The sequence below is a fragment of the Malus domestica genome, chromosome 14 (assembly GCF_042453785.1).
Source record: "Malus domestica chromosome 14, GDT2T_hap1".
In the NCBI taxonomy this organism is placed as follows: Eukaryota; Viridiplantae; Streptophyta; class Magnoliopsida; order Rosales; family Rosaceae; genus Malus; species Malus domestica.
This window is the reverse complement of record NC_091674.1, coordinates 5,752,778-5,768,242: the sequence shown is the minus strand read 5'-3', so window position 1 is coordinate 5,768,242 and position 15,465 is coordinate 5,752,778. Positions and strand designations below refer to the sequence as shown.

General features: G+C 38.9%; 2 protein-coding genes across 2 annotated transcripts; one reads left to right on the top strand and one right to left on the bottom strand.

Annotated features, from left to right (window-relative positions):
* Positions 1-4,808: 4,808 nt before the first annotated feature.
* On the top strand, positions 4,809-11,964 carry LOC103449685 (uncharacterized). Its single transcript, XM_029092689.2, has 8 exons — positions 4,809-5,354; positions 6,154-6,522; positions 6,612-6,871; positions 7,463-7,604; positions 7,782-8,153; positions 8,281-8,412; positions 9,043-9,171; positions 9,308-11,964. The coding sequence occupies exons 1-8, from the start codon at positions 5,229-5,231 to the stop codon at positions 11,579-11,581; spliced, it is 3,804 nt and encodes a 1,267-aa protein (XP_028948522.2). The 5' UTR covers positions 4,809-5,228; the 3' UTR covers positions 11,582-11,964.
* A 508-nt stretch (positions 11,965-12,472) lies between these two features.
* LOC103449684 (uncharacterized) lies at positions 12,473-14,860 on the bottom strand. The gene is made up of 3 exons (XM_029092690.2): positions 14,474-14,860; positions 13,053-13,850; positions 12,473-12,767 (listed from the first exon to the last, which is right to left on the bottom strand). The coding sequence occupies exons 2-3, from the start codon at positions 13,675-13,677 to the stop codon at positions 12,562-12,564; spliced, it is 831 nt and encodes a 276-aa protein (XP_028948523.1). The 5' UTR covers positions 13,678-13,850; positions 14,474-14,860; the 3' UTR covers positions 12,473-12,561.
* Between the last annotated feature and the right edge of the window lie 605 nt (positions 14,861-15,465).

The window sequence follows — 15,465 nt, the reverse complement described above, 5'->3', positions numbered from 1 at the left end:
TGTCCATGAATGAGTATAATTCTGAAGTTTATAAATCCAATTGAATTTTTTACTAGAGAAAACTTTTCTTGTCTTTCCATGTTTCTAACTCGTCCCTGAAGCAGCAATGTAGAAAACGAAAGTTTACCAAATTCTCGGATCTGATTACTACCACAAACGTGAGAAAAAGGTATGGATCCAGTTTGGCTGAAGTCTACCGAATTGCTCGACCCAGTTCCTCAAAGCCTACCGAATGGTGATGCACTGCTTTAGCAGGGATACACCTAATGACATATTCTCTCACAATCCAATTTCGAGTTTGTTTTTACAACATATGGTAGAATCAGGGCCTGCCAAGGTGTGGCATCATGCCCAAAGCATGATCCTTAGTACCTAAGACCTAAAACTTCAAGAATAAGAGAAAATATTCTCGAACCTTAACCTTGCAGAATTTACTTCCGTCTCAATAGAATAAATCATTGGTTATGCACCTGTTCGTGCCCCTACCAATGTTGTTAAGGAGTATCATTATAGTAGTCAATATGTGACACTAATTTTGCTCCACCAAACACTGTTGGAATAGCAGAATTTTAACATGGATAGCCTTGTTGGCCGAATCCCCTTAGTAAACCATTTACTTTGTGAACATTTTTCCATGTTCTTGGATTCACGTTTGGTGTATGTTTTACTTATAGATAATCTTATTGATATTGTCCTCGAATATGAGTTAATTGAATAATGTTTCTTAATACATGTGACCGATTCAATTAAACACGTGATTAGGTAGGAATGTGGGAAAGTTAGTTGTCTGGATGAATGCGTACTACGCACACTAACTTTACACCTAAATCACATCTCTAACAACGACTGCAGGTCTATCTAACCTGATTAAGAGTATTGGCACGCTCCTCATTGTATGAATGGTACTGAATTACCATTTAAGGGACCTTAAATTATCCATGACGTTGAGTTTTTAAGGATATTCGAGATGACAATGATCATAAATGAAACCACTGAAGAAAATAAAGTGAAATATCTTTGCACCACCTCCAAAAAATGAGCCTAAAGCTTTGATTTGAGGCCAATGGATTGTTTCCCAACTGGGAACACGCCACATGTGGCTGGCCTGGACCCTGGTGATTGAGTAGTTTACTTGCTTTGGCATGACCTTTTGGGACACTTAAGTCGAACAATGATGCTACAACACATCTCCTTACCTGAAGTAAAGATCTTGTGCTTACAAGCACACTTTGCCAAGCATGCTCATTAGGGAAATTGATTTTCTATATCATTCCTCGCAAAGATACGACACGACTATCTTTTCACAGTGGATTCAAAGGAATATATGTGGACCAATCCAACCAAAATGCGGACCATATAAAATACTTATGGTTTTGGTTGATGAATCGACAAACTGATCACATGTTTGTCCACAAACATTGCTGCTAAACCTCCTGGCCGATTACGGGTTCACCACCCTACTTATCCCTTAAGGTCTGGGAAACTGGATAATGTCGGAGAGTTTATATTGATGATTTTCGATAAAATATTGCATGTATTTTGGGTTTATAATTGAACATTGAAATCCCATGTTCACCCCAAAGAGCCTCGCCTAGTAATCATAAAGCGCAATTTAAATGATCGCCCGAGTTTTGGTAAACGTACCAAGTTTTTAGTTTCTGCCTAGGGCTATGCAATCCTTGTACGCAGTTATGTTGGTCTGCCTTGAGGCCCATTGCCACCCAACCTATATGACGTTACAGTTGGTTACTGGGTACGAACCTGACGATTTTCGTATTTACGTATTTAAGTGTGCATTCCATGTGTCAAGTTGAGCCGTCGCAACGTACCACCATGGGTCCTCAAAGAAGAATGTGTATCTTTTGTCGATCATGATTCTCCTTCACACTAGCTCTATTTGAGCCCTTGCATGCGATCTCTTTACCGTTCATTTGCGGGTTATCACTTTAATGAGACAATCTTCCTGCCGTTAAGGGGAGATAAGAACGTCAACGTTCTTGGAGAACGACATGAATTTGCTTGGACGTTGCCTACTATGTCTCATTTTGATCCCCATACCGCATAAGTTTGATAAGCAAGTGCGATGAATTCTAGTTTTTAGAATGTTGCTCCAGACGCATTCATCTGATCTAGCTAAAATGGTGAGATCATATATCAGTTGCAAACATGCCTGCAAGGATAGATGTACTTAACGGACGTCGAGTCAACATCTTTAAAGGGTGTGCCGCCCCTGTTGGACGATTTGGACGCCCATGTTGGACGGTTCGGTACACTGGCGGATAGCCAATCAATCTATCTTGGCCTAAAGCACAACATATTATTCGGTTCGTAGGATTCGCTTCCCTAGAAGAGGAAGAGACAGCACAACAATGAATCTAAACTCGATCGCTGTCTCAAATCATTTCCATCTCATGAGATTAATCCGGATTACTCCCAAGACTTGAAGTTCTTGGTCCAGTATACTAGTTTGGGGTGAGCTGAATGGAATTGAAATGAGATTACCATCGATGATGTTTTCACTTATATGGTAGCTACTGACATAAATGAAAAGCAACGATATCAAACCGTGTTCCGTTGATTAAGTGACAATGTAGAACTGATTGGACAATTACAATCCAGGTCAAATTCCTTACCAAAGTGTGTATTGGATCTGTTGTTCCTACACTGCCCAAGGTAACTCTGTTGTGTTCCAAGTGAGAAATGAAGCATTATGAGATAAATAAAATAGTGCAATATGATGAACGTCTTACAACGTAATGTTTATCTCAAAATGTCATGTGATTGATAGCAGCATTATGAAATGTGGTTAGTATTTTCTCCATGGGGATATAGATATGGAGATTTACATGTAAATTCTCGAAGAATTACATAGACTGGTTCAAATAGTTCTAAAACCACGGAACACCCTTTTAACTTGCTTGAGGTTTTCACTTACAATCCGACGGATGTGGTATACCTGTCTAAGTGATTATGTGATTAGTTAGGGATATGAACTACGCCTTTGCGTGTTAAACTATGAAGTTTTATTCCAAATTGCTAGAGCTACAGTTTATGTCGTTGACATGAATCTCACTAAAACTTCAGAAATGCTTGAGAAAACTGCCTCGCACCTGAAGATGGAATTTGAGACGAAAGATCTTGGGAAAACTCGTTTATACCTTGACCTGAAGTTGAAGTATTTTTCTGACAGTATTTTGTCTACCAGTCGAACTACACCCTGAATGAGTCACCTTTGAGTATGCCCATGATCGTCTATATGTTATATACAAATGAGACCCTTGAAGAGGTTATGGAATCTAAAATTCCATATCTAAAGTTCAACTTTACGCTTCGTTGTACTTAACTCATTGTATTTAGACAAGACATCTCATTCGTTGTTGATCTTGGTAAAAATGCAGCACCGCGCCTATATGCAACCACTGAATTGATATTAAAGACGTACCCTAAAGGTACTACGAGGATAAATCCTAACGCATCTCAGCGAATCCAACCCCCCTGATCCTCGAAATTATGCTTGCCTCGTTTGTTATGCTGATGCAGGTTACTTATCAAACCCGCACAAGGCAAAATCCCAAAATGGTTATATCTTTACTGTTATGGATATCGCAATATCTTGGAGGTCCATGATATGACCTTAGTTGCGAAATCTTTGAATCGTTCCAAGACTCACCTTACTTCACTATGTCACAAGTGAGACATGGTTAGGAGTTCTTGTTGAGCATATTCGAAGTACTTGCTATGTTTTCATCCATCGTTGAGTCTGAACGACGATCCATGAAGATTATGCCCCATGTATCAACCCGACCAAGCTATGATACATCAATGAAGTCAACACTAAGACATATTGCGTTTACATCTACATCAACAAAGCATCATGAGATTGAAGTTATGCAAGCCGATCCCAAGCAACCTTGCCGACCTCTATACGATATCACTGCCGAAGTCAACCTTCCAGAAGCTTGTCCGAGGAATTGGTATGCCTAACTATTCATATGCAATGCTTGTAGTTCTCATTTGGAAGTTATGTCAAATTCAGGGGAGTATCCAGAAATATACTCACTTGATCTTAATGTACTCTTTTTACCTACGATTAGGAGCATTTTTTCCACTGGGTTTTTGCTACCTAACTAGGTTTTAACGAGGCACCTATCTTGAGCTGATCATACCTTTGTGAGCTCTTCTACTTGTGTCCAAAAGACGTATAGTTTTGACTTAATGCAACTTCTCACTTTTCTCCTTAGACTATGAGTTTTTCTCCCACCTTGGGTTTTACCATAGCAAGGTTTTGTGAGTTTTACCTTTTTATGCATTCTTCCGTTGATTTGAGACTTGCATTTGCTTATTGTGCCGACAACTTCATCAACTATACTTACTTCATCACTGAAGACCTGATGTGCCAAGGGAGAGTGTTGCAGTCCTATTAGATTATGAATGTGATTGTGTAAATTATAGTATAATTTGGAATATCTCTTATATTCCTATTAAGAGTAGATTACCTATTAAATGTTGTAATCCTAAAGGGTAAGGAATTAACCTTCTCTACTACTATAAATAAAGGCACAATGGGATGAAATAGAACACACATCACAATTACACATCTCTATCATTCTCTCTACCTATTGCCGCACCCCTCTCTTTAAAGCTTCTATAATTGTTCAGGAAATTATACCTACAACATATATAAATGTATGTGGACAGATGATTGAAAAGAAAGTATCAAATTATGAAATTATTTTACCTTGGAATTTTAATCCTGTTAATTTGTAACGTAAAACAGTATTTCTCTCTCTCTCTCTCTCTCTCTCTCTGTGGCTCATTTCGTTTTAACCGCCTCTCGTAGAGCTTACCATTACCAAAGCCTTGAAGCCTTCCCTTGTCCCTCTCCTCGCTCTCCAAATATATACGCAGCACCAAATCTCATCGTCCTCAACCAAAACCCCCATTGCATCCCCCTTTCTCTCTGAATCCCTTCTCACTTCTCACCCCTGCAATCCAATCCAATCCAATTCAATTCAACCCACCATCCCAATCCGATTCACCTCCGACGCAATTCATTTCGATCCGAGAACCGTCAACTTCTCGATCTATAATCCCCAGATTAATTATCGTTTGTTTTATTCATTAAATGCTTGATTTTTGATCGGATTGGATCCGAATCGGACGGCGAACGCGTGCCTGGGGATGGGAAGAGCCGGTGAATGAGAATTCTATGAGTGCTTGAACCAAATATGCCCGGTTTAGCTCAGAGAAATGACCAATTCAGTAATGGGTCGTCGCCCATTTACTCACTATCTTCGCCCAACGGATTTTGGTCCAAGCATCGTGGCGATGTTAGCTACAATCAGCTCCAGAGGGTACTCTATTTTTTTTTAATTTATTCGATTTTTTCTTTAAATTTGGGTTGAGATTAATTTGGATTAGTTTTCATATTGTGTTTGATCAACGAATTAAATGGGTGTTTTGCGTTTGAATTGGATCTTGTACTATTTGTACTTGTTTGATTGTTCATTGGAGAGCTAGTTTTCGTCGGAATATCGGTGTTTTGTTAATCAGATCCACTTTACTTGTTTGTGTGTATGTATATATGTCCTTAGTGAGAATATAATCTTGTAATTATGTACTTGAGTTAATAATTGCGTAATGTGTACCGTTATAGGAGAATGTTTCTCATTATGTTTTTGTTTCCAAATGGCTCTTCACATGCGTGGTAACGGAAGAAAAGTAAGTACAAAGAAAGAAATTTTATGTTTTTGTATTATCCAGGCGCGATATCTGAATGAAGCTGTCTGGTTATACCAAGTTTAGTGCACCTTTATTGCTTAGTTTATAGTAAGTTAGTAATGCTTACAGGCTTGGACTTAGAACGTATTCACAGATATACACATGTAGACTCTTTCATCGATGCAAGCACGTTACAGGTAGAAAAGTTGCATTCATTGCTTCTTGATAAATGATATCATTTCCCAGTTACTGATCCTAAAACTGTGGTTCGTTTGATGGTATTTGCAGTTGGGATTGAATAAGAAGTTCCTTGTAGTAATACTAACATTTGGGAATTTATGGATTGTATAATAACCTATAATTATTCCATTTTTTTTTTACTCATTGATGTCTGACAAGTCTCTTACGAAGTTCTATATACCTTTGATGTAGTTTTGGAGTGATCTATCACCACAAGCTCGACAGAAGCTTCTCAGGATTGACAAGCAAACCCTTTTTGAACAAGCTCGGAAGAACATGTACTGCTCTAGATGCAATGGGTTACTGCTTGAAGGTTTTTTTCAGATTGTCATGTATGGCAAGTCTTTGAAGCAGGAGGGAACATGCGAGCAACTATCCTGCAACAGGTCAAGGGCCCCCAAAAATCAAAATGATGGTGGATCAAGTATTAGTAATGGGTGCCATGACGAAATACCAGATCCATCTGTCCATCCTTGGGGTGGTCTAACCATAACGCGTGAGGGGTCATTGACGCTGATTGATTGCTATTTGTATTGTAATTCTCTCAAGGGACTTCAAAATGTAAGTTATAATTTTATTATTTCATGACTTTGGTGTACAAGCCAATTTCATTCTAGTAGCTGATTTTTTTTGTTTTTTGCTTGAATTAGGTGTTTGACAGTGCACGTGCAAGAGAACGAGAACGTGAGTTGCTTTATCCTGATGCATGTGGCGGGGGAGGTCGGGGTTGGATAAGCCAAGGAATGGCAAGTTATGGCAGAGGACATGGAACAAGAGAAACTTGTGCATTGCACACTGCTAGGCTTTCTTGCGATACATTGGTTGATTTCTGGTCAGCACTTGGAGAAGAAACTCGACAGTCTCTTCTTAGGATGAAGGAAGAGGATTTTATTGAGAGGCTCATGTACAGGTGTTTAGCTATTCATGTATCCCTTTCTCAAGAGATTCAATATAAAATAGTGGAAGTGATGTATTTCTTCTTTCTGGTTGAGAGAAGCGCTGTATGTTTAGTTATGGTTTGTGGAGGAAGTTTTGGTTATTAGAACTGCAAGATTAGTAATGATATTGAGGATGTTCAGCCTGGTGAAGCTAATAGGGAAGAGAAAAGAAGGTTCACTTGGTACAATAGCTGCCCATTATTAGCCGACGCATCCTTGAAGGCTTTACATAGGCCTGAAACATACTCTTTTCTTTGAATTACATTTGAATTTGGGTTCATGCGCATAGTAACTATTATGACGGTATTTGAAAATCCTCACCAAAACATATGCAGGTGAATAAAAAGTAATAGCGTGAATGATTAATCTACCAGTGGCTTTTCATGTTGCAACATCTGGCCGTTTTGTATGTAGCATGAAGTTATACGTTATTTTGTCCTCTAAAATTGCCTAGTCTAGAGTTATGTTTGCAGCAATTACTTCCTTAAGTTTGGATATCCTAAAAGTCCTCATCATTTACTTTTATTCTGGGTTGTCTTAAGATTTTGATGTTCCTGTCACAGGTTTGATAGCAAGAGATTTTGCAGAGATTGCAGAAGGAATGTGATTCGTGAGTTCAAGGAGCTAAAGGAGCTGAAGCGCTTGAGGAGGGAACCTCGCTGCACTAATTGGTTTTGTGTTGCAGACACCGCATTTCAGTATGAGGTGTGGCCTCATATGTTTCTTTAATTTTGTTCTTTTCTCTGGTTTTTGTTGTGATTTTTGTGTTCTCAAGTTTTTCAAGAGCAGACTAGTGAGAATTTTTTTTTGATAGTTGAACCATTTTTTATAAGTACGGATGATGCGACTGTCGTTTTAATCTCTTTTTTGCTGTCATTACAGGTATCTGATGCCTCAGTACAAGCTGATTGGCGCCATACTTTTGCCGACACTGTTGGTACATACCATCATTTTGAGTGGGCAGTTGGAACAGGCGAGGGAAAATCAGATATTCTGGAATTTGAAAATGTTGGCATGAATGGAAGTGTGAAGGTCAATGGTCTAGATCTCGGTGGTTTAAGTGCATGCTACATTACCCTGAGGGCTTGGAAACTAGATGGCCGTTGCACCGAGCTTTCTGTAAAAGCTCATGCATTGAAGGGTCAAGAATGTGTTCACTGTAGGCTTATTGTCGGAGATGGCTATGTAACAATCACAAGAGGAGAAAGTATTAGAAGATTTTTTGAGCATGCTGAAGAGGCAGAGGAAGAAGAGGTAGTTAAGATCCCTAAAGGCTTAGTGTTATTATTTATGTTCTCAGTTCTCCAGAAACAGTTGAGATTTATATTATATCTTACGGGGTTAGACCTAAAGAAGTGTTGTTATTTAATGTGTTTTTCAGGATGATGATTCTATGGACAAAGATGGAAATGAACTGGATGGAGAATGCTCCCGTCCGCAAAAACATGCGAAGAGTCCTGAACTTGCTCGAGAATTTCTACTAGATGCTGCAACTGTTATTTTCAAGGAACAGGCATGTTCAGTCTGCTGATGTTGTTGTGTGTTAAGTTTATCGTTGTTCATTATATAAACTCAGCTCCTTTGTTTGTTTACCTGTGTTAACATAAATTAAGATCCTTCATATACCATATTGTATTCTTAAACCTCAGTTAGGTAGTATACAATTCGGTCTATAAGACATCTGGGTGCAATGTGGAAAGTAAGAGAGAAATTATATTTTCTATGCTAGGAATGATGTCAAATAGTGGTGTTGTCAATGGTGCCTAGGGAATGCAATCACAATAGTTCGGTATTGTTACTATTTAAACCTTTTTATTTAACTATTGAGGAAATGGTATTTAAAAGTTGTGTTTTCCTTGGAGAAACTACGGTAGGGAGAGGGTTAAAGATTCAATGTTAGGTTGTAGTCTTGGCCAACAAGAGGAAAAAAGGCAAAAGAAAGTGAGTGTGGCTGCACGTTGCACACAATGTCTTCATAGCAGAGATGCTTAGATTTTTGGAGTTCGGAGTTATGTTGGCATGATGCTGTAAAACTACTCACTATGTGTGTGTGTGCGCATTGCTGGCAGATTTCTTAGTATGCATGTTGTGTGTGACTGTAATATAAGTATTCTCTGTCTGATTGTGAATGTCAATCTTTCAGGTGGAAAAAGCATTTAGAGAAGGAACAGCTCGTCAAAATGCACATAGCATCTTTGTTTGTCTTGCACTAAAACTGCTGGAAGAGCGAGTTCATGTTGCCTGCAAAGATATAATTACTCTTGAAAAGCAGGTCTTAAATCTTGTTATATTTCGGGCCGTAAAAATCTTGTTATATATTCAAAGATAACATACTAGGTAGAAAAATGAGGAGCCATTTTACGTTTTAGGAGAAACACTTCTGATGACTTTGCACCTTTTCTCTACAGATGAAGCTTCTAGAAGAGGAAGAAAAAGAAAAGCGTGAAGAAGAAGAGCGCAAAGAGAGGAGAAGAACAAAAGAAAGAGAGAAAAAATTGCGAAGAAAGGAGAGGTTGAAAGGGAAAGAAAAAGACAAAGATATGGAATGTTCTGAAGTAAATGAAACTCCTGCTCTTGATGTTGTCTCCAAGGAAGAATCATCACTACATGCTGATGAGGAGCCTAATAGTTCCATTAGCTGCAAGGATTCAGTTATTGAAGCTGATGATCAGATTTTATCTAGGCCTGGATCTCCTGAGACACGTGATGAACAGTTCCAAAAAGATTTTATCATTTTAAAAAGTGAAGACCACTGTTATGAAAGTCCTGATGGTGAAATCACCAATGGAAGAGGTGATACTGGTTCTTTTACAGTTGAGCAATCAAAGTTTTCACGACGGAGATTAAAATATAGGAGAGAAGCTCAACTAGATGCATCTTTGAAGTGGTCTGACCGACACAGATATGCCACTGTTTCAGACAGTGCTTCTGTGGTTAGTAGATCTGAGTCGAGATGTAATGCTGACAATTTTGAGACTCCATCAAGGGTCATCAATGGATCAAATAGGCAATTAAGAGTGAATGGCCCGAAGTCCAGTGGTCGACATAGTGGTCCTAAGTTTACTGAGAAGTTTCTCTCCCCAAGTAACAGGATGAGTGACAGATACGACTTCAATTCTTGCAGCTGTAACAAAAACACTGAATATAGAGCAAAGGTAGAACCCCATGTTTCTGCTGCCAGATTGGGATGGGATACTAAAACTGCAAGTAAGTCAGAATCTGCATTAGATATGTCCAAGCAATTCTATCGTGGTAACAGGTATAACCAAGTAGGAGACTTGCGTGATAGTTGTGTAAGACCCAAAAGCAAAGTCAATTATGGGGACAATCCTAGTAGAGATTTGGTTCATCCCAAGAAAATTTGGGAGCCCATGTATCCTAGAAGTAACTCAGACTCCGATGTTACCTTGAGGTCATTTGCTTTCAAGCATGAAGATAAAATCGTGAAGTCACCTGGTGATATATGTGCAGGTGAAGATGGGGTAGATGCAGGTGAGATTGATGAGGATAATAACTTGAAGGAATCAAGAAAATCCAGCACAGGAATGGATGTCAACTGTCAGAGTGGATTTCATGCAGGAGCACAGGATTCTTGCAACTCAACAAAAGCCACTTATGAGGAGATTGGATTATGCCCTACCGGTTCTGTACTTAATTCCATTGACTCTACATCAAATGGAACTTCTGACCCCACTGTCAGCAGTACTTCTAATTCTGATAACTGCTCGTCATGCCTAAGTGAGGGAGATAGCAATACAACCTCGTCACATCATGGACATCAGGAATCTTCATCCACATCAGATTCAGAAGATGCCAGCCAGCAATCAGGAGGAAGGGAAACTTCTATATTCATTCCAAATGGTTTCCGAGACCATGAAGTTGGTATGGAGAATAATCAGAGTGCAAAAGGAGAGTCTATCGAAAGCAGGACACCGATTGGTCCTTCTCTGAGTGGAGCAGGGAGTAACATTTTTGGGAATCCATCAACAAAAATTGCTCAGAGTTTTGATAGTGGTTTGTCTGCTGTTAATGTGGGTTCACAGCATCATGGCATGCTTCCTCTGATGCATAACCAAAATGTACAGTTTCCTGTGTTTCAAGGTCCTTCAACAATGGGTTACTATCACCAAAGTCCAGTTTCATGGCCTGCTGCTCCAGCAAATGGAATGCTAACATTTCCGAACCATTACTTATATGCTGGTCCTCTTGGGTATGGTATAAATGGAAATTCAGGCTTCTGCATGCAGTATCCTGTGCAGCACATACCTCCCTTGTTTACTACCCCTGGCTCCGTTCCAATTTATCAGCCAGTCATCAACAGAGAGGAGCAAACTCAGATATCTACCCCGTGTATGCAAGACTATCCTAATGAAGCTAGTACAGAGAGTGTGGATCCATCTGGAGCTCATTCAAGGCAAGCAACACCAACTGGAGAAAGAGCGAACGATGATAATTCTGGAAAATTGCATACGAACAATGATGGCTTTTCCTTATTCCATTATGGTGGCCCTGTTGCTAATCCACCGGGATATATGCCTTCGAAAGAACAGACTGTTACGGATTCTCCTTTAAAATGTTCGGATCATGTTGAGAATGATCAGGCATGTTACAAGAAGGAGGCTACCATTGAAGAATACAACCTGTTTGCAGCAAGTAATGGCATAAGGTTTCAATTCTTCTGAGGTAAGAAGGTGTGAGGCGGCTGTTGAGGAATATGCAGTCCCTATCTTCTTATATCGAGATGAAGGTTTGCGGTACTTGGTACTCAATAATCTTCCTTTGAAAAATTCCAATTTTTAGCTCAATAGTTTTGCGTTTATCGATTTGCCCCGTTGGTTTTTGTTTTTCCTATAGTAGAGAGAAAAAGGTTGGGAGAGTGCTACAATGTTTGAAGAGTTTTCTTTTTCGTTGTTCTTTAATTAATGAAGAATTTGTTGGTATGGAAGTTTACTCTTGTATTTTAGAGCCTGTTTTAGGATTTTGAACCTCCTAAAGCATTTTATTAAAAGAATTTTCTGGGATGATGAAAATAATGGAGCTTATATGATGAGGAATTTATGTGTTATGTCTTGAGTGCAAATCTTTTGAGTTTTCCATCAAATTTTGATGGCTTGAAATTTTGTTTACCATCTGTGACTGAATAAATCTTCCTCTATTGGTTGTTGGTCAAGGACTTCTTCACCATCACTCGATCATTATCAAACTAATTGCAACCCCTTGTTTTTCGTTCGGAAGGATCGTGTCGGAGCACCTTCTACTTCTAATCGGTTATTAACTAGACCAGAATGAGTCCCAACGAGCCCATAAGACGTGATACCATTTTTTCTCATTGGGTTGGATTAGAAACCAAAGTTTTTGAGCAACCAGTCCCGCAAACAACTCAAACGATGAAAAGTATTGTTAATTCCTCCTTGCTCATTCCAAGTTCGAAGTTCAGTAAGTTCAATGACCTTCAACGAGAGTCCAATTTTTGAACAGAGGCAAGCGAAAGCTACCTAACTTGCTCAGCACGGCACAAGGGTTAAATGGCCGAAAAGAAACATAAGGCAGGGAGTAGGGCAAAAGAACCAGTCTTCAAAAATAAAACGATGTGTGAATCTATAAATTTTCAATTGAATCCACTGTTTCTTGCACATGAAATTGTCAAAGTTTAAATCAACCATCAGTTTCTTGCCCCAACAAACTTTAATACAGCAAGATAAAAACAAGGTTCATCAACATATTCGGTTAATTCGAAAGAATGTTCGGTTGCCGCTTCCTCTAAAGTACTCTTCTCAGGCAAGTCAGAAGTTACAACATCTGGATACTGTCGTCGTTGCTGCTCCAAAACTTCTCTTCCTTGGGGATGGCTAATAACAAGTCTCGCACCTATACGAGGAACACCCACAACTCAGACTCAAGAGTGATACATTGAAAGAATGCAACAGCTAATGGTAGATTTATCACTCTCCAAAAAAATTTCTCCTTACTAATTTTAACACGAAACTTTCAATTTATGGATTCATACAGGCAAATACGTATAACTTTGGGTGAGTCCTGAATGAAATGTTAGGACGAGTGTATACCAATTAATGACATTTCATTAAGGCTGAGAAGCAGTAGTATATATCAAGCATGAATGAAAAGAAAAATGGATGATATTATGAAAATCACCTTGTGTAAAACACCTTGCAAGTGTTTTAAACACTTCGTCAAGCTTCAAGGGCACGGCTGGAAGGCAATAAAGGAACACAACATCTAAGGGCGCCCACTTATCAGGTACATATATCAATTCTCCTTGCCAACACTTAACCTTGTCATATTTTTCTTTAATGCCAGCTAAAACAAAAAGTGAATCATGGACAACAAGCAGGAGACTGCAGGGTGATGATTCAACCAACCGATCCACAAATCCTTCAGAACCAATTGAAACCATAACCCTTGAAGCTTCTTCAATCTCTCCTGCGGATATAATGCGATCAATCTTAAGGTTATAATCTTGGTTGGAACTGAAATCACCTGAATCAAGAAAGGACCAGTCTTTCTCAGCAAAATCGTCAAAGTTGATTACAGACACTACGCCTTCATTTGATGGAGCCGTGGCACCAAAAGGTGTTTGGCGAGTATGCAAAGACTGATGTGCAATAAAAGGAAATGAAAGAGAAAGATGTGGGACACAATGATTCCGGCGATAAACACGGTTTATGACCACATGTTGAGGTTGTGTTTGAATACAAGGCAGGAACTGACATCTAGGCAAGGAAACGAAAAGAGAGTGAGATGAGAAAACAGAATTCATTGCAAAGAACTACTGAATTTCCTATTGGATGTTTCTGGTGTAAAACAAACAACTTCAGAAGCTTAATTATTGATAAACAGAGATGGACCAAAATGGTTTCTGTTAATATTTCGAAAGTAGCTCAGTTCAACTTGTTATCGCCACCCTTACACTTATCTCTTCGATCAAAACCCCTGCATATAAGAACAAGAAGAAAGCATTACTCACAGTCCTTAAACTGACATCTACAATGCTTATTATTCAACTTCAAAAAGATAACATCAACTCTCCTTCAATTAAACAGAAAGGTACAACACCACACGAAAACCAGAGACTCGAAAAAGGTGATCCTACAGTAGCATTACCACTGTTATCAATTTCCACACAGCCTCAAACCCCTATACCGGTATCCGACGGAGATTATCTCTTATCGAATCGGAATTCTCTTGCAACAATAATTAACTTTCTTCAAACAAATATACCCAACAACAAATGTTCGTTTGTTTCACATTTCAGAACCTGAAAGAAGACAAGATTATAAAACCCAACCCAAAGTTCCAAAAGTCATCATCTTTCTCTCGATTTTCCCTCCATTTTCCAAGTAACCAAACACAGAACTAAATTGGTAAACCAAACAAACAAACAAACAAACCCAAAATAACTGATTTCTTCTATGCACAAATCATAAAAACGACGACCCAGAAGAGGAAATTTGAAAGCATAAAGGGAAAACGAAAGGGAGTAAAAGGAAATTTCGACAGAATTTCAAATTCGAATTCGTTTCTTTTGGGTGATGGTTAGATCAAAATTTACTTACCCAGAGTCCTGCTTTGGAAATTGAACCTCGATGGCGAATGCAGAACTCAGAGCCTCCTCCCAATGGGTATCACTGCAAAGCTCTAGTCCTGATAGTTCGACTCCTATCTCTTTAAACCCTAATTTTGAACTCTTTTTGGGGTTCAACTTCCGCCGCTACTTTATCCTCAGAAAAAGTCACCAGAAACGATTACTGTAAAATAGGATTATGTTTCCTTTGGCACAATTGAAAGATAACTCTTTTAAGGATCTTAATCGTGTCGTTAATCGTATATTGTACGACCAATTTTCATAAGATATTATTTATATTTAATTTAAAGTAAAAATATTTAAAATAATTTTTGATCTATGATGTATAATAAATGGATACGATTAGAGGATTCCCAAATCCTCACAAGGAGGATACGAAGTGAATCCTCATTCCTTTTATCCTACCTCACTTCATTGAAGTATCAAAAAATAAAAAATAAAAAATTTAGGATTTACACCTTAATTAATTTCTAAAATGGGATGTCCGACATCAAAAAACTTTTCATGACGCAAGCAATGTTGTCGGTTATTTTATCTGTCACTACATGAATTTCTGATAGATTTTTTGCAAATATCTGACAGAAATAAGCTTTCTCCTTATGAGAAGCTGTTCTTTCGCAAAATGCATGTGGCCCGCATCTCCAATGGGTTACCCACCCACCCCTTCTCGATCCTCATCTATCCTAGATTGCCTGGCGAGTTGGGCTGCGGACCTCAATTCGCATACATTCGAGGTGTGCCTCATGATTCTATAGGCTTTTCTTGTCGTTGCTCACCGTAAGAACCGCACAAAACACAGTACGGTTCGGTCTCGACTCTCGACTCGCCTCTCCTAAGGTTATCATGAGTAGGAATGATGTCAAGGGCAATTTTCCACAGCCCGATCTTTACCTTAGGTGGAGCACAAGCAGCCCATAGTTTTTTCCACAACGCCCCAAAAGGATTGGAGACAGCGAACGAAGA

Bases quoted from the DNA above. Each gene is read 5' to 3' on its own strand.
- LOC103449684 (XM_029092690.2), bottom strand. From the start codon at position 13,677: ATGAATTCTGTTTTCTCATCTCACTCTCTTTTCGTTTCCTTGCCTAGA. The intron at 12,768-13,052 runs GTGATTTTCATA...TTCCTCGTATAG, and splicing joins TGCAAGGTGTTTTACACAAG to GTGCGAGACTTGTTATTAGC.
- LOC103449685 (XM_029092689.2), top strand. From the start codon at position 5,229: ATGCCCGGTTTAGCTCAGAGAAATGACCAATTCAGTAATGGGTCGTCG. The intron at 8,154-8,280 runs GTAGTTAAGATC...TGTGTTTTTCAG, and splicing joins AAGAGGCAGAGGAAGAAGAG to GATGATGATTCTATGGACAA. The intron at 8,413-9,042 runs GCATGTTCAGTC...TCAATCTTTCAG, and splicing joins CTGTTATTTTCAAGGAACAG to GTGGAAAAAGCATTTAGAGA.